Here is a 23,219-nt window from a genome sequence, read left to right on the forward strand (position 1 = left end):
ACAGGCTGTGTGTCTTGGATGGGGATGTGGTGGGGATTGATGTGTGGGGTGGGGTGTTTGGAAAACTGACTGTTAAATTCCTCAGTCTAAAGAGATGACCTTGCCCCTGGCAAGCCTTCTAGTGATCCATTGTTAAAGCGCCTCCGAGTGAATCTTTTCCAGTAATGAAGAACACTCTTATCTCAGTTTTTGGATGAATCCCACTCATGAGAAACAACTAATATGTGATTCTTCTTGCAGGGAGTGCAGAAACATCTGCACTCCTATCATAGATAGCTGATAAATGACATTATTAAATTAAATGTCCTCTGTTCTTTCATTTCAGCATTGTCTATCGCAGAACACATTCCATTGTGGGCAGAGTGTATGCTTGGTTTCATTCCAGCCTTGCCTAAACACCAGCTGATGATTTCACTAATTGGCTCACCTCTTCAACTAACTCACCTGGTGCAATGTATAGTTAAAATGAAAACTTGGCCGATGATGGAATCCTTTAAAAAAAATAAAAAAATACTTTTACTTTTTAGTACTTAAGTACATTTAAAAGTAGGACTTTTTTACTTTTACTCAAGTGTGTTTTTAGCCAGATACTCTGACTTTTTCTTGAGTCAGATTTTGAGACAGTACCCATACTTTCACTTAAGTATAATTTCTGGGTACTTTTTACACCCCTGGTATTTGGTAGGTGTTGCTGGCCTTAGAGCATGAGGTGTGCAGTCACCCCTCCCGTATACACACTCAAATTCAACTACATTATAGTGTCCATTATCTTTTTCTTTATTATTGTTTGATGCTTGAGCTTTGAATTTAAGTTGTTTTATTATTCTCTTATTTCTATTATTTGATTCTTGACTTTTTATTTGTTTATTTTTTTGTATTTGTATTTGTATTCTTATTTCAATGTGTCAAGTATTTGTGTGTGTGTGTGTGTGTGTGTGTGTGTGTGTGTGTGTGTGTGTGTGTGTGTGTGTGTGTGTACAGTGTGTGTGTACAGTGTGTGTGTACTCTCGCACATGTGTGTGTGTATTTTGTGTGTCACTTTTTATTTGAAAGTGTCCATTATTCTTTATGTTTTGTTAAATGTGGACCCCAGGAGGAATAGCTTTTGCCCAGGTGACAAGCTAATGGGGATCTGAATAAACAATAGACAACAATAAACAAACCAAAAATGAGGAAATGTAAACAAAGTGCAGTACCAAGAGGGGCTCTTCTGCCTAGAGGTCGCTGTTGGACGCCATCACAGACTATTTCCTCATAAGAGGAACCTGAGGTTGTTTTGTCACTGAGGTTGGAGACATACTCATGCTCACAGGGAGGCACCACTGACACTAGACACCACAGAGCACTGGGCAGGGATTCACTATTCAAACTCCTTCCACAGTGGGACTTCCCACCCTCTTCACCGCTGTCCCGTGTGAGACGTCCTCATTTGAAGGCGAGGATGGCGTCGTAGGACTTCCCGGTCCGGCAGACCTGGATGTTCTGAAAGCCGGTCCTGGAGAGCATGCTGGTGTACTGGGAGGCCGGGTGCTCCCTCCCCTCGGTCTGGACCAGCATGTTGAGGGAGAAGATCTGGGCCAAGACGGGCCCTCGGCGGTTCTCCAGCAGCAGCGCCTCCACCAGCAGAACCCCACCGCCTGGAGTCAATGGTAAAATGGTAAATGGCTGCATTTATATAGCACACAATTTGTTCAATTTCAGTTTCAGTTGCAGTTTATTTAAAAAGGACAGTACACATTAATCATCATTACTGTAAATGTGCCAGTTTTAGCCAGCTGGCTAATTCGCAACTGTCCTTTGGGCAAGATGTTATAAAACCATACACCTAAAACGGAAGCATTAAAGTAAAACACAATATTTACAACACAATCCAACATAATAGTAAAAGCAATAACAAAATACACAATGAACTGATTAAAAGTGATCACATGTTTGACTCAATAGCCAGGTCCTGAGTTTTTCTGTAAAAATGTGGTAGGTAGCACAGTATCGTATTTCAGTTGGCAGGACGTTCCAAAACTGAGTGGCTCTGACTGCAAAACAGGACTGACTGAAGAGCTGGACCTAAACGGCACAGTACAGTCCCCTCTCTGGGTAGATCTTGTGGACCTATTAGTACTGAGCGGTGGAGGGGCCTTGCCACTTAAAATCTTGAACAATTTGTTCCTCACATTTGACCCATTCACTCACACATTCACACACCGACGGCAGAGGCAACCATGCAAGGTGCCGACCTGCTCATTGGGAGCAGTTAGGGGTTAAGGGTCTTGCTCAAGGACACTTCGACATGCTGCCCGGGAGGAGCGGGAATCAAACCGGGAACCTCCGGATTACCAGACGACTGCTCTACCATCTGAGCCACTGTCGCCCCTGGAGTAGAAGACAATGTTACAATAGAGGCCTTTCTAATTCTTTATTGCCTATATTTATTGTAACATATAACGGATAGGGCATACAGACCCTCATTTGCACCTTTGTTTACACTGTTTTTCTCACATTTTTATATTCAGATCAAATTTGATTGCCTATATTTATGTATTTTTACTATTACCCTGCCATACCTGTACCCATACCTCCCCCCTCCCCATGCTGCTATGACGCCCAAATTTAACCAAGGGCATCAATAAAGGAATATCTTATCTTATCTTATTTCACAGGGTGTTTAGAATACCCATTTGTCCTCCACGTTGGAAGAAACAATGGTTGCTATGTGCAAAACAACAGTTGCTATGTATGAGAAATACATCAACAAAAATAACATGGTATATTACATTTACATTTAGTCATTTAGCTGACACTTTTATCCAAAGCGACTTACAAGTTCTGTACAAAGCTGTCTTATTACTCGCAGTGTTTTACCTACTCTACCGCTGCACAGACATTTTCTTTTGAAAGTGGTTACCAATGGTTACAGGCAGCCATGTTGGAAGAAAGAGAACTACCGGTATATGAATAGTCCTCTATACTATATCAGGCAGTGGAGGTTGAACATACTTAAACAGGGCCTGGGTTAAAAACAAGGACACAAAGTGTCATTATTGTAGATGTGATGTCATGCCTTCCAGGCTCTTTGATTGAATACAAAGTGGCATGCCTGTGAGCTGCCACTAGGGGCAGAGCGGCTGAGTTAGTGACACCGCCTGTCTGCCTGTTACTGTTCCGCAACAGTAAGTTACTTCCGGGGTAGGCCTGATTGGCCCCGACAGGCACGTGACAGGCGCGGCCACGCCCCGCGGCAGCCTCAGGACGCGCAACGAGGCTGCTGAGAGCTGTCGCGCGGAAATAGGCTGTCTATTGCCATTCTCTAAGACACACTCTAACCTTAACCAGCTCCTTAACAGCGCCTAAACTTAACCCTTTAACCTTAAGCAACTCCGAAACTATGCCTAACCTTAACCTTAACCTTAACCATGCCTAACCTTAACCATAAGGCATAACCAACTCCGAAAGAATATTGCCATTCTCTAAGACAAACTCTAACCTTAACCAGCTCCTTAACAGCGCCTAAACTTAACCCTTTAACCTTAAGCAACTCCGAAACTATGCCTAACCTTAACCTTAACCATGCCTAACCTTAACCATAAGGCATAACCAACTCCGAAAGAATATTGCCATTCTCTAAGACAAACTCTAACCTTAACCAGCTCCTTAACAGCGCCTAAACTTAACCTTTCTAACCATAACCAACTCCGAAACAATGCCTAACCTTAACCAACTCCGAAACAATGCTTAAAGTTAACATGCCTAAACTTAACGGCGAACGAATGCACGTTAAAAAAATAAAATAATTGAAGGGAATCGAACTCGCCAGCAACGGACGGTAGGATCCACACCAATGCAGCGTTGCCAATTGAGCTATTTCTGGATAGTGAAAAAGGGCGTATTACTACTACATAATGCTGCCGCGGAGCGTGCCGCGCGGCAGAGAAAGTTGCGCGTCCTGAGGCGGCCGCGTGGCGCGGGGCGTGGCCGCGCCTGTCACGTGCCTGTCGGGGCCAATCAGGCCTACCCCGGAAGTAGCTACAGTTGCGGAACAGTAAAAAGCCGCCTGTCTATGAGGTGCTTCACGTCTAAAAAAAATAAAAATAAAAATTAACCCGGTCTTTAAACATAGTCTGGCCTATGAAACTCATGTGTTTCAATGTGAAATATGGGGCCTAACATTAACCCTAACCATAACCTTAACCATCACACTACAATAGTTCGTCCTCATTTGGCAGCGTGTCCTGATTTTATGAATGTGGAGTCATGAAATTGTCCTGATTTTTCACATAAACAAGGTAGACAGACAGACAGACAGACAGACAGACAGACAGACAGACAGACAGACAGACAGACAGACAGACAGACAGACAGACAGACAGACACACACACACACAACCACACACACACTCAACCACACCTGGCTGACAACAGTCATAGATCTTCTTCAGTAACTGTAGGCACTTCTCCTCTTTCCAGTCATGAATGATCCTCGCCAGAATGTACAGATCAGCAGAAGGGACGTCACCGTCGAAGAAGTCTCCTGCATAGAAAGAACACAACATGATCTCCCATGTCACACAGTAAGCAGCATAATGAAAGTCTATCTTAGTTAAGGTTGGGTATCACCACCGATTGCCTGTTTTGATTTCAATTCGCAAGTTCCAGATAAATATGGATGAACTGAGTTTCTGTAGTAGTTGAGCAGAAACTCAGCATATGAGGACGAGAGGCAAAGTAGAATGTGTCGCTCGTGAAAACATTCACACAACCACTGAAAAAAGACATAGATGCATCTTGGGATTTTAAGATTTGATTCAAATTAAACGATTCAATACCGTTTTGTTGTATATTTCCGCTGGCCCCAGTCTCAGTTATACAACATAAACCACTATTCATCCAGACACGACAAGATTACACCGTTTCTACATTTTCTATGGCAGTTATTTTTAAGCCAGTGTAGCAGGCAAATTACCATTCAGCCATGTCAATGTGAAGGTTGAATGGCTGCTTGACCAATTCAGATTCTATGATTGGAATCTATTCTGACCGTCTAACGGTGAACTTGAACACCAAAAAGGCAGCGTAACATTTTCGAACTTGTGTTTGCATGACATGGCATCTGAATGAGAGACTGTATTCACACGACGTGGTAATGTTGCTCTTATTATGTCATGTCTCTCGTGCCCAGGACGGGATCATCAGGGTGAGAAATGCTCTGCTGAAACAGCTGTGCTCCAAGGTGTCTTATAACTGTAACCTGAATATCCCCCAAGGGGATTCATAAAGGAACACTTGACTTGAAGTGAAAGGAACCCAACCTGAGCACGACGGGAAGAGCAAAATAGCCGCCGTGTGAATATGGTCAACGGTGTCTTATCCTTGCATTGTGACGCAAGGAGTCATGGCGACGCAGAGACAAGGAGGTTGATGTGTCTTTGGACGAACGTCTTTGAATGCTGAACATTCCAACTTTTCAAGTCTCGTGCACTAACCTCACATTGAACGACGCACACTTCCACGAAAACATAAACAACATTCTATGGAAGTCAAATGAACCCTTTCACTACCACACTACAGAAGGTTAACCTTTCACTACCACACTACAGACGGTTTAACCGTCTGTAGTGTGGTAATGAAAGGGTTAACCTTCTGCAGTGTGGTTGTGAAAGGGTTAACCCTTTGTCGTGTGGCAGTGAAAGGGTTAACCTTCTGTATTGTCGCAGTGAAAGGGTTAACCCTTTGGTAGTGAAAGGGTTAAAGGTAGCATCGGTAATGTCATAAAACAGAGACCTCTGGGTAAAGTAGCTGCTCTTGGTACTGCACTTTGCTTACATTTTCTGTTGGAATTGAGGGATAGGGGGAGGGATTGCTATTGCTGGCCACACCTCAGGCTCTGCCAAGACAGGTCTGGAGAAATTCACACAATAATACATTTACATTTACATTTAGTAATTTAGCTGACGCTTTTATCCAAAGCGACTTACAAGTTTTGTACAACAAGACAGCAGGAAGGGTACAACTCTATCAGCTGAGTAACAATGTTCATCAAAGTGTTGAGTGCTATAGTGTAGGTTAGTTTATTAGGACAAGTGCATGACAGTAAGGTTAGTTAGGGTTAGAGTTTATTTTAGTTTTTTTTATAATAATGAGTGATTATGATCATATGATAATAATGAGTGATATACACACACACATATATATATATATATATATATATATATATATATATATATATATATATATATATATATATATATATATATATATATATATATATGTTCATAATATAATATATATAGCTATATAATAACGTATTATACTGTGGATTTCTCCAGACCTGTCTTGGCAGAGCCTGAGGTGTGGCCTGCAATAGCAACCCCTCCCCCCATCCCCACTCAACTCCAACCCACACATCAGACCAAAACATGTGTGGATTGGAGTTGATGAGACTTGATTGGAGTTGATACTTGTAGATGACCTTACATAGAGGTAAGACTGCTGAAACCTGACAAGTTCTACTAAAGTGAAATACCCCTTTAACCTCCCATTGCGAGAAAAAAAAAAAAAAAAAAAAAAAGGAACACCCCCGGCAACGTGACCACCTAACAAGCCTCTTCCACATCCTGGGAAAACCAGATTTTCCAATAATTGGAGAACAACCTTTCATGTAAGTGGATTTCGCCGACATTGGAAGAGGCTCACCAGCTTGAAACACAACCGTGTCCTCCTGTTCAGAGAAGTGCCTCTGAGCCGTCTCTATGACCTTGGGCAGGTCCAGTACTGTGACTGAGGAGGAGGGGTAAGCCCTGGACAGCTCACGAGCTAGTGCCCCAGAGCAACCTGCCCAAAACACAGAGAATAACACAATAACATCAACAACAACAACAGCAATGACAAAAAAAAACAGCAGAGTTAGTGATGCAATGGCCTAAAGGTTAGAGAAGTAAGGCTTGAAGGACAACGCTTCCATCCCTGGATTGGCAGGGGAGTCTGGCAGGGTGCTATCCGCTCCCTCAACACCCTCCATTGAAGTAAGTAAGTAAGTAAGTCAATTTGATTTATATAGCACCTTTCAAGATACAGGATCACAAAGTGCTTTCCAGTCAAAAAAAACATCAAACATCTCATCAGCAACACATAGAACCAATCAAAACACACCAACTAGAAAGTATAATACAAAGTAAAACCAAGACAAGACTAGCCAAACGCCTGTCTGAACACCCCCCCCCGGCCCGAAGGCTTTAGAGAGTCATTCCTATTCATTACGACTCGTAGCATATCAGCGCTTTTCTGTGGGAGCGCCTTTCCGTGCGATTTCTGTTAAGTCAGCTGAATATCACAGTACTACGTGCCTGTGCATAATGTCACCGTTTGCTGTATTACAGTGGTAGCAAACACACTGCGTGGAATGTCAATGTTACCAGCCTGCCGCTGGTACTAGAATAGAACTCCTGCTGACTGTGATACAAGGGAAGAGAGACGACGGGAGCCTGTTACACTGGTATCATGTGTCCCGCCGCTTGTCTGCCTTTGTCTGCTGGTGTTTTGTTAGAAAGCACTAGTGGATGTAAAGCTGTCACACTGTTAACTAGGGAAACACACACGGGTCACAACTGCGGGTTAAAGCAAACCGATCGTGTATCCCGTCTGCGGATACCTGAACCGCATACGCGTGCGTACGACTCACACGGCCTCACTACACACACACACACACACACGCTCTTGCAGACTCACCCACATACACACGCATAGACAAGGACTGCAGAATTGAGCGACTGTCTCTACCTTTTGATCATTCTTGATTGAATAGAGGCCTTGCACGGGATGCTTGTGTAGTTCTCTTTCTTCCAACATGGTTGCCTGTAACCATTGGTAACCACGTTCTAAAAGAAAATGCCACATTTCTGTGCAGTGGTAAGAGTAGGTAAAACACTGGAAAAGTGTTGGTATTACTGTTCTACTGTGACTTGTTTTACAAAATCCAGCAATAAGACACTGAAATGTTGCATTTTTGTTGATATTTCTCAGTCAAGATAGACGTGCTCTCGGTATCTGACACTGGGTGCTGAAATCCCGAAGATTAAATAGAAAAAAGCAGGAGGAAGCCGGACCAGCACTCTCAGATTCAAAAACTTTTTAATCGCAGCCTTGAACAAACATGTTTCGAAGCAAAAGCTCCTTCATCAGTGTTAGTGGCTACGGTTGTTTCTTCCAAACGTGGAGGCGAAATTGGCATTCTAAACGTTGTGAAAGGCCTATTGTTTTTCTTGGTCCATAAATCAGTCTCCATGGTGACCCAGATAGTCCGCAGTCTGCATGGCAACCACGATGGGCGTCTGTATGTAAAAGGAGACAAACTACAAGGTAGCCAGCTGTCGCTCTGTTAGATAGGCTACTACTGTATATAAACCTCACTTTAACTCCAAGGAATATGGATGTTTGGGAAATATAATGTCTGGATGGCCTATCTTTCCTCCATGTTGGAAGACACAACGGTTGCCGTGTGTTGATATATGAGGAATATATCAACAAAAATTGTATGAATCGGTGTCTTATTACTGATCTTATTTATGAACAAGTCACAATTACCAATGGTTAGATGCAGCCATGTTGGAAGAAAGACAACTACACAACCATTCCATGCAGGCCGTGCATTGTTCTTCTCTTTGGTAACCAAACCGGTTGCAGAATAAGCCTGTCACCTGTGTTACTGCCTACAGACACTCTGCCTGCAGAATAAGCCTGTCCCCTGTGTTACTGCCTACAGACAGTGAGCTGGATACAATCCTACCTGGAGGGGAGAGAACAGATGGTGGAGGTAAACGGTACCCTATCCCGCCCCCTCACAGTAAGCTGTGGTGTTCCACAAGGAAGCATACTAGGTCCGCTACTGTTCCTAATTTATGCAAATTACATGTTGTCAGCTTGTGACTGCAACTTGTTCCTGTTTGCGGACGACTCAGCCCTGCTGGTCTCTGACAAGAACAAGTTACAGGTTGAAAAAACCCACAGCTCAGAACTAGGAAAAATCTGCATATGGCTCGCTGATAACAAACTATCATTACACATGGGCAAAACAGAGTCCATTCTCTTCGGTTCAAATAACAAACCCAGCAAGACCGACGGCTTCTCAGTTACAGTGGGTGACAATATTGTCACAAGGAAAGACGAAATTACCTACCTGGGTTCCATCCTAGAGGCAAATCTTTCCTGTGACAAAATGGCATCCAATGTAATAAAAAAAGTCAACCAACGAACTCGATTCTTGTACCGGATCTCCTCACTGGTAAACAAGAATACCCTGAAGACTCTGGCAGGAGCACTCATTCAAGGGTACTACGACTATGCGTGCACCTCATGGTACCAAAGCACCTCAAAGGTGCTAAAAACAAAATTACAAACATCTCAAAACAAACTGGTCAGACTACTGCTTGACCTTACTCCTAGAACCCACCTCACCCCTGCCCACTTTGACAACCTAGGATGGCTTAGAGTAGACGACAGAGTACAGCAACTTGCAATGGGCCTGGTCTACAAGATACACTACACGACCAAGGTACCCATGTACATGTCAAAATACTTCCCAAAGGTCAGTGAATACCACGACCACAACACCAGAGGGAGCTCCACAAATCATGTTAAACCCAGATTCGGCTCAAACAAGGGACTAAACACGTTTCGCAATTATGCCACATCAAAGTGGAACGCCCTACCCAAAGCTGTAAAGGAATGTGAATCACTACCCACTTTCAAAAACACTCTCAAAAAACACCTATGGGGTGTCATTCATTCATTCATTCATTCATTCATTCATTCATTCATTCATGGCCACAAGGGTGCCAATCTTACATAGCACCGCTTTAATCATTCACCCACCCAGATTCCCCTGCCAATCTTCTGGTTAAAACCCCCACTTCTCTACCCTTAAAGGGGAACTATCTTATAAATGGCCTTTTCCTGTGGTTTGCATTGTTTTCTAGCAATGTGGGGTTGTACCAACACTGACTAGATGTGAAATCTCTAGCTACTCCCGTTTCTTCAGTTCAGCTCAGACAAGAACCTCCCCCACTGAACCAAGCCATTCAGAATTGACTCGCTCCCTGATGTAAGTAGGTGCTGCTGATCTGCATATCTCAGCCCCCTCTGTGGTTGTAGCCACCGCCCACAATCAACAATTCGCTCAACAACGGAGCGAGTGGAAATAATGCGAACGCGGTTACCCTGTCACTGACACTTCCTCAAAAGAGAGGGAGAGAGAGAGAGGGAGAGACAGCCAGATAGAGAGAGGGAGAGAGAGGCTCTCATACGGTGTGACTTGTCTTGGAGCATTTACACACAAGTTACCAATGCATTGTCCCGTGGGATTATGCCCCCCCCCCCCCCCCCCCCCCCCCCACGGCAACATTTATTAGTCCCTCTATCTCTCTCTCTCCCCCCAAAGTGATCTGCCAGTGCAGACTGTGGGTGACTGTCACTCAAAGCGCATTGCGAGTATGGGCGGAGCCCAGCCAAAAAACAGCTTGGAATCTGGAAGTGCAGAAAATGCTGCTCTAGAGTACTTGATTAGAAATACAAAACAATTAATTCTTTTGAAAAAAACCTTACAGATGTGTTCCATAGACTCACAGGAAGTGTGTAAAATTGCCCAAATAGTGAAAGAAATAGTAAGATATTTCCCCTTTAAGCCACTGCTGCCCCCGAATATAATCTTGAAGCTCTATGTGAACGATACTGCAACTTACCCCCAAGATCTACCATTGTCTTAAAGCAGGATAGATTGAAAGCCGTCACAATGTCATGTCCGTCCAGAACCCACGATGAGTTCATCAGACCCATGAATTTCAACATCTCTTCATCAGATCTGAAACCACAGAGATTTGGAGTTAGAGAGTGAGAAGACTTAGAGATCAAACATGAATCATACAGCATGATGAATGAATGAATGAATGAATGAATGAATGAATGAATGAATGAATTAATATAGCTTTTCTTGACACTCTTGACAGCGTTTCACAATGTAGAGCCTGCTAAGGCTCAATGGCTGCCATACACTGGCACCAGGTATACGACACATATACGCAATGTAAGTCAGGAGACAAGGATTGATATAAGTGATATAAGCCAATTAAGGATATGGATTGGTAATTTGGCCAGGAACGTTGAGGAGCTCCCTACTCTTTACAATAGGCGCCCTGGGTACTTTAACACTTTGCGTGCCAGAGACGAGATTTATCGTTAGTTCATGCCAACCGTTGAGTGCCAGCGACGATAAATCTAGTTTTTTTTTGCAAACTCTCTCTGAGCTCCATTGGGAAAATACCGCCCCCTATCGTCTCCCTGTGGTACTGCACCCCTTTGGAATGGATTGAAACTAAACACATGGGGGGGGGGGGGGGGGGGGGGGGGGGGGGCAAGCCACCCGAGAGGATCCAAGTAATTTCCGAGCCCCAAAACAGCATGGAATACATATTTCCAGTATCCAGCGTTGGATCAATAAACGCGATCGATATTTGGAATGGCGATCAGGAATTGGAGTAATCTTTTTGGAGACCATCTGATCTGAGGGAAGGAATCTATTTTACCAGTCTTAGGATAATCAGAACTTTTTTCACAGAGATATCAGCGTGTGCCATATGTGTGTGTGTGTGTGTGTCTGTGAGTGTGTGTGTGTGCAATCAAGAAATAAGAGATTCGATTTTTCAGCCCGCTTATATAGCGTGCATAAGTACACATATACTATCGATAATCTAGCGTTTATTTGAAAACGATTCATAAATAGGCCGGAAAATTACAACGTTTTTTGTGTATTCCAGAATATTCCAGTAAAGGGCGTTTATCACAGAATCTTTATATTTTCCTGAAACTTAAAAAAACGAGTTTTTCAAAATGGTATAAAACGGAAATGAACCGATTAAAAAACAATCCGTTTCGACAATGTTGACTGCAAACAAGTCATTGATAAGCGACGGCCAGATTAGACACATAATTTAAGATGTAGTTTATGCGTTCACAAATATGAGAGCGCTATCATTGAAGTGGGTGGTGGCACTCAAGGGGGGTAAATAGGAAAACACGGCTGGCACTCAACCTGTTAATGGTCAAAGTGAGTCGGCTGTCCCCATAATGCACTGTTACTGCCAAGTCCAGAGGACAGCGCCCCCTACTGGACAACAACATCAATCTCCAACAGCGCCCTGGCCGAGACTCAAACCCTCTACCTCCTGCTCATGAGCCCGGAGGCCCTGCACATGTAGCCACGCTGATGATGATAAAGATGAACGTGCAGTTTATTATTTGCAGCAATAATACGAGATACAGATCAGGAGTGGTGTTCATTTCACTTTCGATTAACTTAATTCAAAATGTAAACGGAGATTTAATTGTATTTGCTGATGATAGAACACTTGTGCTCTATTAATAGGATAAACCACAAAAGAACACTCGTGCTCTATTAATAGGATAAACCACAAAGGGTTTTTCTTTTCTCAATATTTTAATTTAGAGTGGATGCATGTGAATGGAATGTCTGACTCGTAACAAACCAATACCAACCTGTAAATGGCTTGGAAGATATCCTCCGCTGGAAGGCCAAACGTCTTTTCGTTCTGGTTCTTCCCCTCCCTGCGTTATATAATATGACATTAGCAACCATTGCTTGAGCAAGTGGATATTGTTAATTCACACGTGGTATGTGTGTATATGTGTGTATATGTGTGTCTGTGTGTGTGTGTGTGTGTGTGTGTGTGTGTGTGGTTTGATGCCAATTCAAAGCGTCTATGTGCAGAGCGCTGTTCCTAATTTCCTCTCTGTGCACGAGTGAGTCTCCTCCCGCAGAATAGTGGGGGTGAACCCTCCTGTCAGAAGGATTTGCTGCCCCACCTGACAGAATTTCATTAGTGTCGGTTTCAGCGGAGAGCTTTGGCATAATTTATTTATTTTATTTCCGATTTTATTTGTACACAGACAGTGTGCGTTAATCAATGTCGCCGTAAAATGTGCCGGCGTTAGCCAAAAAGGCTGATTTTCAACCGCTGTCCCTGCTGGGCCAGGTGTTTAAATAGCCATTAAAAACAGGGAGACATAAATAAAAGCCAATAAAAGCAAAGTATATAAAACATGAATATGAAATAAGTCAAATCGTTGACACTGTAATGAAGCAGACAATAATACATACATGATAAAACATAAGCAGTTAGCTGTCAAGACACAGTTATATAGATAATAACACATAAGCATTGGCTGACAAGACACGATTAAGCATAACAAGTCATAATCATAAGAAGACAAGATACAAACATAGACAACAAGACAAGCATTAGCTGACAAGACACAGTTATAGATAATAACACATAAGCATGGGCTGACAAGACACAATTATGCATAACAAGTCATAATCATTAGCAGGCAAGACACAAATATAGACAACAAGACAAGCATTAGCTGACAAGACACAACTAGCAATATAAAACTATTGGAACCCATGTGGTACAACCATACAGACAGAGGGATTAGAGCGAAGAGACGTCAACCTGACACACACAGATAGATCAGACAGATGAGGACAGACAAGCCAGACAGATGAGGACGGATAAAGCAGGCATGCAGAGGCTAAGTATAATGACACACCTGGTTGCTTTTGAGCCGCGTTTTAAGAGTATCCATGGAGGACTGATAGGTGGGTACTGTGCCTTTAAATGTACTGGAAGTGTGTTCCAAGTCTGGGAAGCTATCACTGTAAAAGCGAACTGGCTGAATGAGATGTCCCTCCTTGGGACAAGAATGTCCCCTCGGGTCGAAGATCTGGTTAACCTGTCATTATGAGTTATGAAGGTGCTAAGTGGGGGAGGTCATGGAGGATTTTATATATTAGACAGGTGTCGTGAAATTTGGACACATTTTCCCAGCTCAGGAGATCATACAGTATATTACAGTGATGGTACGTAGCTTTTGGGTTTGATATCCAGGACCTATAAGAGCTGCCTGTATAAGGACTGGATGGGTTTCAGGGTTGTAATCCACATCCATATCCACCGTGTATATATCTATATCTATCCACATCTGTCTGTCTCTGTACATACCTGCACATAATCCATCTGTAGATACTATATCTATACCTGTATATATCCCTTACCTACTCTTACTAGTTACGCTACTGGCCAGTATGACTTACTACCATAGTGTCTTTATACTTGTATCACTGTACATATTAATACTACAACTCTGTACATACATATGATATGATTAGTACTACACCAAGTAGTACTAATTTATATATTGTATACCCAGTTTAATCACCTGTACATTGTATGTTACTATTGCACTTTGCTGTTACATTTGCACTCTGGTTGGATGCCAAACTTCTTTTTGTTGTACTGTGTCTTATATTTTAATCTATCTAATCTAATCTAATCGCTGGTATGAAACCAGGTAGTTAAACAGTATGTTATATGTGGGAGAATCACAGCCTGGAAATACATCACATGGTCTAAATGCTGTTTCAGAAGCCTTTCTGCCCCACCTAGAAACCATTCTGCTGTACACTGATGTTGCAAAATTACACTCCACTAACTTCTAGGGTCGGGATCAATTCACTTTCAATGAAATATTTAAAACTGAAATAGTTTGTTTACTTTCCGATGAAGGAACACTCATTCTCATTTGTTTGTCAATAGGTTTAATAGAACAACCTTTTTTATGCCAAAGGTTTTAAACTTTTTCAGAGAAAATCCACTTCACATAATTGAAACCTCATGGTGGGGCTGTAAGATGTACCATCATGGAGCAATACAAGGTATGTGATTATGCAACACCTTCGTCAACAACGTAGCCTCCCCAATCCAATTTATATGGAAATTGTACGTTAATTTTCTGCCGGTTCTCAGAGGAGGAAATTCATCTTGAATTTGGAAGGAATAGTATTACCCTGAAGAAGGTCTGTTGACCGAAACGTTGGTTTAAAGTATTCCACCCTTAAAATGAAGTAGCAAGAATACCAGTGTGCTCGAGTATTCCTTCCAAATTCAACATTATATCATGTTGTCATTTCAAATACATAATAAACCTCCACAATACAGTGATGTATTCTGGCCATTATCGCCCAGCTGGACTCCCTAAAAACTTGGTATCTCACGTAGAAACCCGCCCCTACCGTAACCCTCACTTCATCGAACCTCACGGCCCACGCCAACCGCCCACTGGTGCGTGAGATACCGTGTTTTTAGTGAGTCCCATCACCCATCAGCCTTACCTCACAGCATCCGCCATGTTGTTCCACAGCGGGTAGATGGTCTGAGACTGGTAGATGATCATATCATGGAGGGACTTTGCACTGCATTTGGCCAAGTAAAGGTTTGCCACGTCGGTACTGCTGTAGAAAGCTGATACACCACAAGACAACAGGAGGACCTCGGATGAATAACCATAGAACTCTCAGTCGGAAGTTTTCAGAGGAACAATGTTTTCAAACTTTATTATCTACAGATGGTAAGTTTAGAGTGTTCATTCATCGTTAAAAGGCGGTAGAGGTTGAGTACTTTTCTGGTGATCTACATCATTCACATTCACACTCCACAAAGACAGAGAGAACAGAGAGACTCAAGACTCAGCTTCTTGCCCCAGGCCATCAGAACACTGAACACTGATCTCTCCACACACAAGCACACATGAACACACACGCACACACGCACACACACACACACACACACACCACACATCCTCACTTACACTCTCACACACCCCACACACAAATACACTACAAAAAGGTCACTTTAAAAACATATCTGTATATTTGTATATTATTGTATATATTACACATTGCCTTTATTCTTAAGCTTAGCATTGTATTTTATTCGTATTACTTTTTTGTTATCATGTCTACTCTATTTTATTATCTATTCTATTTTATTATTCTATTTTATTATTTGTATTTTTGCACAATCGAGGCGGACATGGCCACCTACATTTCACTGTATGTCTTGTGTATGTATGTGACAAATTCAAATCTTGAATCTTGAATCACAAGTAATATTTGATTTGTAACTGCAAATACATGGGCTGTCCAAAATATTTCCAAACTGAGTGGTCCTTCAGTGCAAGGGTTCAATTAGTATCACCTTTGCGATTTGTTCAAATCTCTATATATATTTTTTAGACGGGACAAGATCAAATCAAATCAAATTTATTTATAGGGCCCGACAACACACGTTAATGTCCCCATGGGCCGTACAGATCTTCTTTAAACAAGTCAAGAAGAAAACATAACAATAAGTCAAGAACAGAACAAGAACACCATAAGGTGCAAACATTTTTAGATGGATGCAAATAAATGAAAGAATGCAAGCACTCCCAGACATACCCCACGCGAAGGTAAGGAAAAACTCACTAAAACCTAACAATAGGGAAAAAAGCTCCACAGGCAGTGTGGAGGAGAGAAACCTTAGAAGGGCCATTCAAGGGGGGATCTCCCTTCTTAGATGTTGGTGATAGTAGTGTTGCAGACGGACAGTTGGTAAGCATGCACTCATGTGTGTAGTGGAACACAGATGAGTGCATGCAATAGCAACTGTACATTTTGAAAAATTAAAGATAGAGCTAATAGCGATAGCAACTGAACATTTTGAAAGATTAAAGATAGAGCTGATAGCAATCTATTTGAGGCACAGGGGCGGCGCAAAGAGGGTCACGTCCTCCCCGTCTTAGTCAAGGGACATTTAACACTCCGGTCGTTGCTCAGGGACAGCCGGAGACAGGGAGATAGGGGGCGGCGCAGAGAGGGTCACGAACTCCCCGACATCATCGCGGGACATCCGGCACTCCGGTCACCACTACGAGACCTCCGGAGACAGGGGGGCACGCAGAGGGGGTCGCAACCTCCCGGCCTATACAGGATGACATTTTCATTGCCTTTGCCTTTCTCTAGACGGGACTTTCCAGGCAGTGGGAGGCTACATTACTGCTAAGTGAAAGGAGGGGACAGGAAGTATCATCCACTTGCAATCACTCCCTCTTTAGTCACGATGTGGTAATACTTACAAAATACTGTTATCGTCTATGTACCCAAAGTAAGGCTTGTGGACATGTTGACCAAGTACATGGTTTATTTTGGCCCTCCAGAGGGCTCCAAAGAGTGATAAGATAAGCATGTTTGGTCTATTTTGATACAATTCTTCAATTTGAACTGACTTTAAGTTTTAAAGACCTCACATGGCCTTGCCCCGGAATTCCTCCGATATGTTTTGGAGTTATGTCCCGATTAGAACCCTTCGCTCCTCTAGCTCAGGACTTATAGCAGCTGGAATCTTTGCAATATGGATAATATGTTGTTTTATATTGTGACACAGTGTTAGGTATTAGTGTCCTATACACAGGTTTATTTGTGGCGGCCCACCATGATATCAAACAGGCCGACCACAAATAGATTTCTCAAACTGATACAATGACACATGAATAATGTCTTGCATGTATAGTCTTCTACACCAGTGATACTCGACTCACATCCGGTGCGCGGCATTTTTCTCAGTGACCCGCAAGGTCATTTACTGTATCACTTAACATTAACAAACCTCTAAACCTCTACAGTCATTGCACACACATCCACATGCACACACTCACTTTAAACATTCACTTTAGACACTTTAAAAATGTGCACTACCTCTCTACCTAATTTTTGCATTTTGTATTGCATTTTGTACTTTAGTTTTGCATATTGTATATTTTGTATAGTGTTTGGTCTTTATTATTTTACTGTATGAAGCACAATTTCAGGAGGGTCATACAGAACCAAGCATTTCACTATAATGTACATGTACCTTATTATGTGACAAATAAATATTTGATTTGAAATATAGGAATATCATGTGAAACTAGAGAGCTTGAGGAATCCGGCTCTACGCAGTCCTTTCCACTGCTCAAATGTGTCAGAGGTTCTCAAAGTGCGGTGCGGGGACACCCAGGGGTCCTTGAGGGGTTTTCAGAGGGTCCCCAGAAAGATGGGGACAGTTTTGATTTCACTCAAATGTTATTTCGTAAGAAGTTAGCACAATGAGAGAATGTGTGAGAATGACTGTTATCTCCCTGCCTACAGTAAACAGTTATGGAAGTCTGGACTAAATCATTGGCTCCCACTCATAGCACCTAGAGTTTGTACCGACCTTGAGAAATCTGCTTTTGGCTTCTGTGCTCCTGACACGTGGAACATCATACGACAACTCAATATTTGTCCTTTGGTCAGTTTTAATCCTTGATTACCAATCATACCACCATAACCTGCAGTTGTTTTAATTGATTGTATATACTATGTTTTGCATTTGTATATTTATTGTATTCGTATGTATTTATTATACATGTATGCTTGACATCATTCAAAATGAGGACTTGCCCTCAATGAATTCTCGAGTTGAATGAATGAATGAATATAGAGCAAAGAATATCTTCTCAGATGGGGGGGTCCTTGATAAAAGATTAGAGAACCACTGCCCCAATGTGCCACTAGTACTACCACGTACAGACCAGGCATACAGACGCTCATCTGCACCCAGCGCGCCACTACCACGTACAGACCAGGCATACAGACGCTCATCTGCACCCAGCGCGCCACTACCACATACAGACCAGGCATACAGACGCTCATCTGCACCCAGCGCGCCACTCCCACATACAGAGTGACCAGGCATACAGACGCTCATCTGCACCCAGCGCGCCACTCCCACATACAGAGTGACCAGGCATACAGACGCTCATCTGCACCCAGCGCGCCACTACCACATACAGACCAGGTATACAGACGCTCATCTGCACCCAGCGCGCCACTCCCACATACAGAGTGACCAGGCATACAGACGCTCATCTGCACCCAGCGCGCCACTCCCACATACAGAGTGACCAGGCATACAGACGCTCATCTGCACCCAGCGTGCCACTCCCACATACAGAGTGACCAGGCATACAGACGCTCATCTGCACCCAGCGCGCCACTACCACATACAGACCAGGCATACAGACGCTCATCTGCACCCAGCGCGCCACTACCACATACAGACCAGGCATACAGACGCTCATCTGCACCCAGCGCGCCACTACCACATACAGACCAGGCATACAGACGCTCATCTGCACCCAGCGCGCCACTACCACATACAGACCAGGTATACAGACGCTCATCTGCACTCAGCGCGCCACTCCCACATACAGAGTGACCAGGCATACAGAGACGCTCATCTGCACCTTTGTTTTTATTTTCAGAGTTAATTATATTGTTTACACTGTTTATTTTTTTCTCATACTTTTATATTCAGATCAAATGTTATTGCCTATATTTATGTAAATGGTAAATAAATGGTAAATGGTGCATTTCTATAGCGCTTTTATTCAAAGCACGTTACAATTTTTTGTTCCTCACATTCACCCATTCACTCACAAATTCACACCCCGACCATGCTCAAGGACACTTTGACACGCTGCCCGGGAGGAGCGGGAATCGAACCGGGAACATTCTGATTACCAGACGACTGCTCTACCTCTTCCTGAGCCACTGTCTTTCTACTATTACTCTGCCCATACATGTACCCCCGCCCCATGCTGCTATGACACCCGAATTTCCCCAAGGGGACCAGCATGCAACGGCCCACATGTGGGCCCTAGCTCTTGAGGACGATTTGCCCACCGGCACTTTGTCGACCTCTAGCGGCTCGGTGTGCATATTTTTCTAGGTGAAAAGTCACAAGCCAAAACAGGAAGAGAATTCTCCTTCGAATCCATTGAAGTCTATGAGAAAATCATAGAAATAATACTTCTGGACTACTAACTACTACAGAAAAACGTGAGTAACAAGTTTTTCTACAACTCAAGTTCAGACCTATGTTACTCTATTTCATTAGCACTAAAAGTGAATTTTCTTTATTGTATCAGAAACTTCCGAATGTCATATTTCAAAAGAGACCAGGCTCATGCATGTACTATAAGTATAAAGTATAGTATTTTGGTTTGCAAAAAAAAGTATGCAGTCCTCAAAAACGAAAACTAAAGTGGACACTTTTGGGGGCGATTGGGGAATATCTTATCTTAACCTAAGAATCTGTGGGAGACACTGCCGGTTATCACTATATTGTAATTCGCTATATTGCTCCCCCTGGTGGACATCACCTGTAAGATAAGATAAGATAAGATCTTATCTCTAATTCACTATATTGCTTCCCCTGGTGGACATCACCTGTAACATAAGATCTTATCTTATCTCTAATTCACTATATTGCTCTCCCTGGTGGACATCACCTGTAAGATAAGATAAGATAAGATCTTATCTCTAATTCACTATATTGCTTCCCCTGGTGGACATCACCTGTAACATAAGATCTTATCTTATCTCTAATTCACTATATTGCTCTCCCTGGTGGACATCACCTGTAAGATAAGATCTTATCTCTAATTCACTATATTGCTCCCCCTGGTGGACATCACCTGTAAGATAAGATCTTATCTCTAATTCACTATATTGCTCCCCCTGGTGGACATCACCTGTAAGATAAGATCTTATCTTATCTCTAATTCGCTATATTGCTCCCCCTGGTGGACATCACCTGTCCCCTCTTTCGTCTCCACGTCCAGGATTTCGATGCCCACCAGGACGTCCAGCAGTCTCTCCATGCCGTCCACACTCGTACCCAGCTCCCGGGCCACGTGCTCCGTGCTCAGGGCGTTCTGGGACTGCATCAGGAGGTCAAACACGCCCAGCTCACAGGCAGAAAAGATCACCTGTGTTGAGAGTGAGAACGCGAGAATCATGCCTTGTCAATCAATATTCTTTCCTCGTGATTTGAAGTTGAACATACTGCGTTCAAAGGTAACATCTGTAATGTTGTCAAACAGCGATCTATATAGGCAATCTTTGTATTTTTATGTTTATTTGTTTTTGTCTGATGTGTGGGTTGGATTTCAGTGAGTACACAGTAAATCTTGCAGTGTCAAATGCAATTCAAGTCAAGTCAAATTGGTGTTAAATTGACTTTGCAATTGACAATTGCTCTTGTGTAAGAATAAACTTAAAGGGGAACTATTTTACTATTTATTTCACTATTTGGGCACTTTTACACAATTCCTGTGAGTCTATGGAACACCTCTGTAAGTTTTTTTTTAATTCATTGTTTTGTATTTCTAATCAAGTACTCAAAAACAGCATTTTTCTACCTCAAGATCTTAAGCCGTTTTAGGCTGGGCTCCGACCACTGTGTGGCCTGGTGGTACTACCACATCAACTGCCAGTCTGCCACATTATTATGCAGCTGAGAAATCTCTGACATCACAGATATGCACATTTTCAGATGACTCAGTTCAGTGAGGGTGAATATTGTGAGAGGAGAATTGGAAGAATGCGCCAATATGAGAATTAGAGGCATAGATCCTATTAATATAAGTCCACATAGCTAGGAAACAATGCTAAACACTGAAAAAGGCCATTTATATGATAGTTCCCCTTAACACCAATTCTGAGTGGGACCAAATACTCTCGGGAATAGTGTTAATTTGACACTGCAAGATTTACTGTGTATAAGGGAGGGGTTGCTAAGGCTGGCCACACCTCAGGCTCTGTCAAACGAGGCCTGGAGAAAATGTACAGTGTAATAACGTGCTAAACTCATGTCACAGTCAGACCAAAACAAAAAATAGGCAACAAAGCGCAATACCAAGAGCGGCTCTTTTGCCTATAGAGGTCGCTGTTTGACGGTATTACAGATTCTACCTTTAAGTTTCTGTACTTCAAGTTATTTAAATGTTTACAAAATAGACCAAAGTTAAATAATCATATTTTTTTTTAAATAATAATATTAATAATAAATGAATTCATAAATACAATCAAATAAACCTTTGAGACCCTGAAGCCATTGAAATACTCCAAAAGTTTGAAGGGGTAGTCCAGTTCACTCTGGGACAGATGTTCTGCCATTGCTCTGGGTCTCTTGTATAGTGCTCTCTGGGGGGAGAGAGAGAGGAGGGGGGGGGTCAAATCAGAGATCAGTCAACCGTGGAGTTGAATGTACATTATTACTAATGATGAGCAGCCCTCTAGGAATGCATGCAACTTGTGTCACCGACTCACCGCCTATAGTCAGCATTCTGTGCATCGCTTTGCAAGTATCGTTACACCGTGTGACAGCAATCTTTTGTGTGCAATGCAAGCGAAAGTATATCGAAAGAGGATTCTTGAATAAGCCTTTCACTCACCCTTATCTGATGCACAGATCGCAGTCCCGTCCCAAACGCCTTTGGAAATTTAGAGTTATGTAAAAGAAAAAGCGAGCAAGATGTCGGGGCGCCTGAGTTGATGTCGATCTGAAACAGTGAAATGATTGACTCTGCAACGATACTAACGCGATCTCTGCAGATCAGAGGATATTTAGAGACTGGAGCGAATGGTTAAGCCGCTTTGTGACTGATAACGGGAGTAATGCCGACTAGTTGACAAAAACCCACACACTGACCCTAAATGTAATTCCACAATCAACCTGCCCAATAATAAGGGCGCTATCGAGTAGTCATCATGGGCTGGGGCGGGTTTCATTCTATGACTAGGCAATTCATATTCACCCTCTAGTGATGATAACAGGGACTTCTCGGAAAGAATATCGACCATCTTTGGCGATACTGTTGAGAAATGTCATTGAATGCTACATGCAGTATGCATAATGTGATATGAATTGCAGTTTATTCCACAGCCTGTCAGAAACACAGAATTAGTCAGAAATCATTCACGTGCATGTATCAAATTGAAGTAGATCAATGTATGCATTATGGGATGGAAGGTGTGGTTTTCTTAACGAATAAATTATTTTCATTGAGTCATTGTTTATGGAATATTAGTGACAAAAGTCAGATTTGACTTAATTTCTAATTACATAAAAGGGGAGACAATAATGGAAGGTTAAGTGGAGATTTGACAAACTATTTGGTGTAATTGGCAGGTGAAATATTGTAATCACAAATTTGCCAGAAGAAAACATATTTACTGAAGATTACAAGTAAAATGGTTTTCTCCTCGACAGTATTGCTTATAACTCAAACAAAGCTGTCCTACCCAAAAAATAATATATATATTTTTTTTTATTTCCAAACATGACAAATTATTAAACCGGTTTCATTTTCTCTGGAACCAATCGAATTGCTCATTCATACCCCTTTGAATGTAAATAAAAACACAGGACTTCTAAATTATTAACCAAATCAATTTATTATGCATGAACAAA

General features: G+C 42.4%; 1 protein-coding gene across 1 annotated transcript; it reads right to left on the reverse strand.

Moving 5' to 3' along the window:
* Positions 1–982: 982 nt before the first annotated feature.
* Positions 983–22,405, reverse strand: asmt2 (acetylserotonin O-methyltransferase 2). Its single transcript, XM_084309758.1, has 9 exons — positions 22,201–22,405; positions 21,842–21,949; positions 20,559–20,733; positions 15,233–15,362; positions 12,538–12,606; positions 10,728–10,846; positions 6,688–6,825; positions 4,403–4,525; positions 983–1,637 (listed from the first exon to the last, which is right to left on the reverse strand). The coding sequence occupies exons 2-9, from the start codon at positions 21,920–21,922 to the stop codon at positions 1,426–1,428; spliced, it is 1,047 nt and encodes a 348-aa protein (XP_084165884.1). The 5' UTR covers positions 21,923–21,949; positions 22,201–22,405; the 3' UTR covers positions 983–1,425.
* Positions 22,406–23,219: the final 814 nt, after the last annotated feature.

The sequence above is a fragment of the Notolepis coatsorum genome (assembly GCF_963971535.1).
Source record: "Notolepis coatsorum genome assembly, chromosome: 3".
NCBI classification, from domain to species: Eukaryota; Metazoa; Chordata; class Actinopteri; order Aulopiformes; family Paralepididae; genus Notolepis; species Notolepis coatsorum.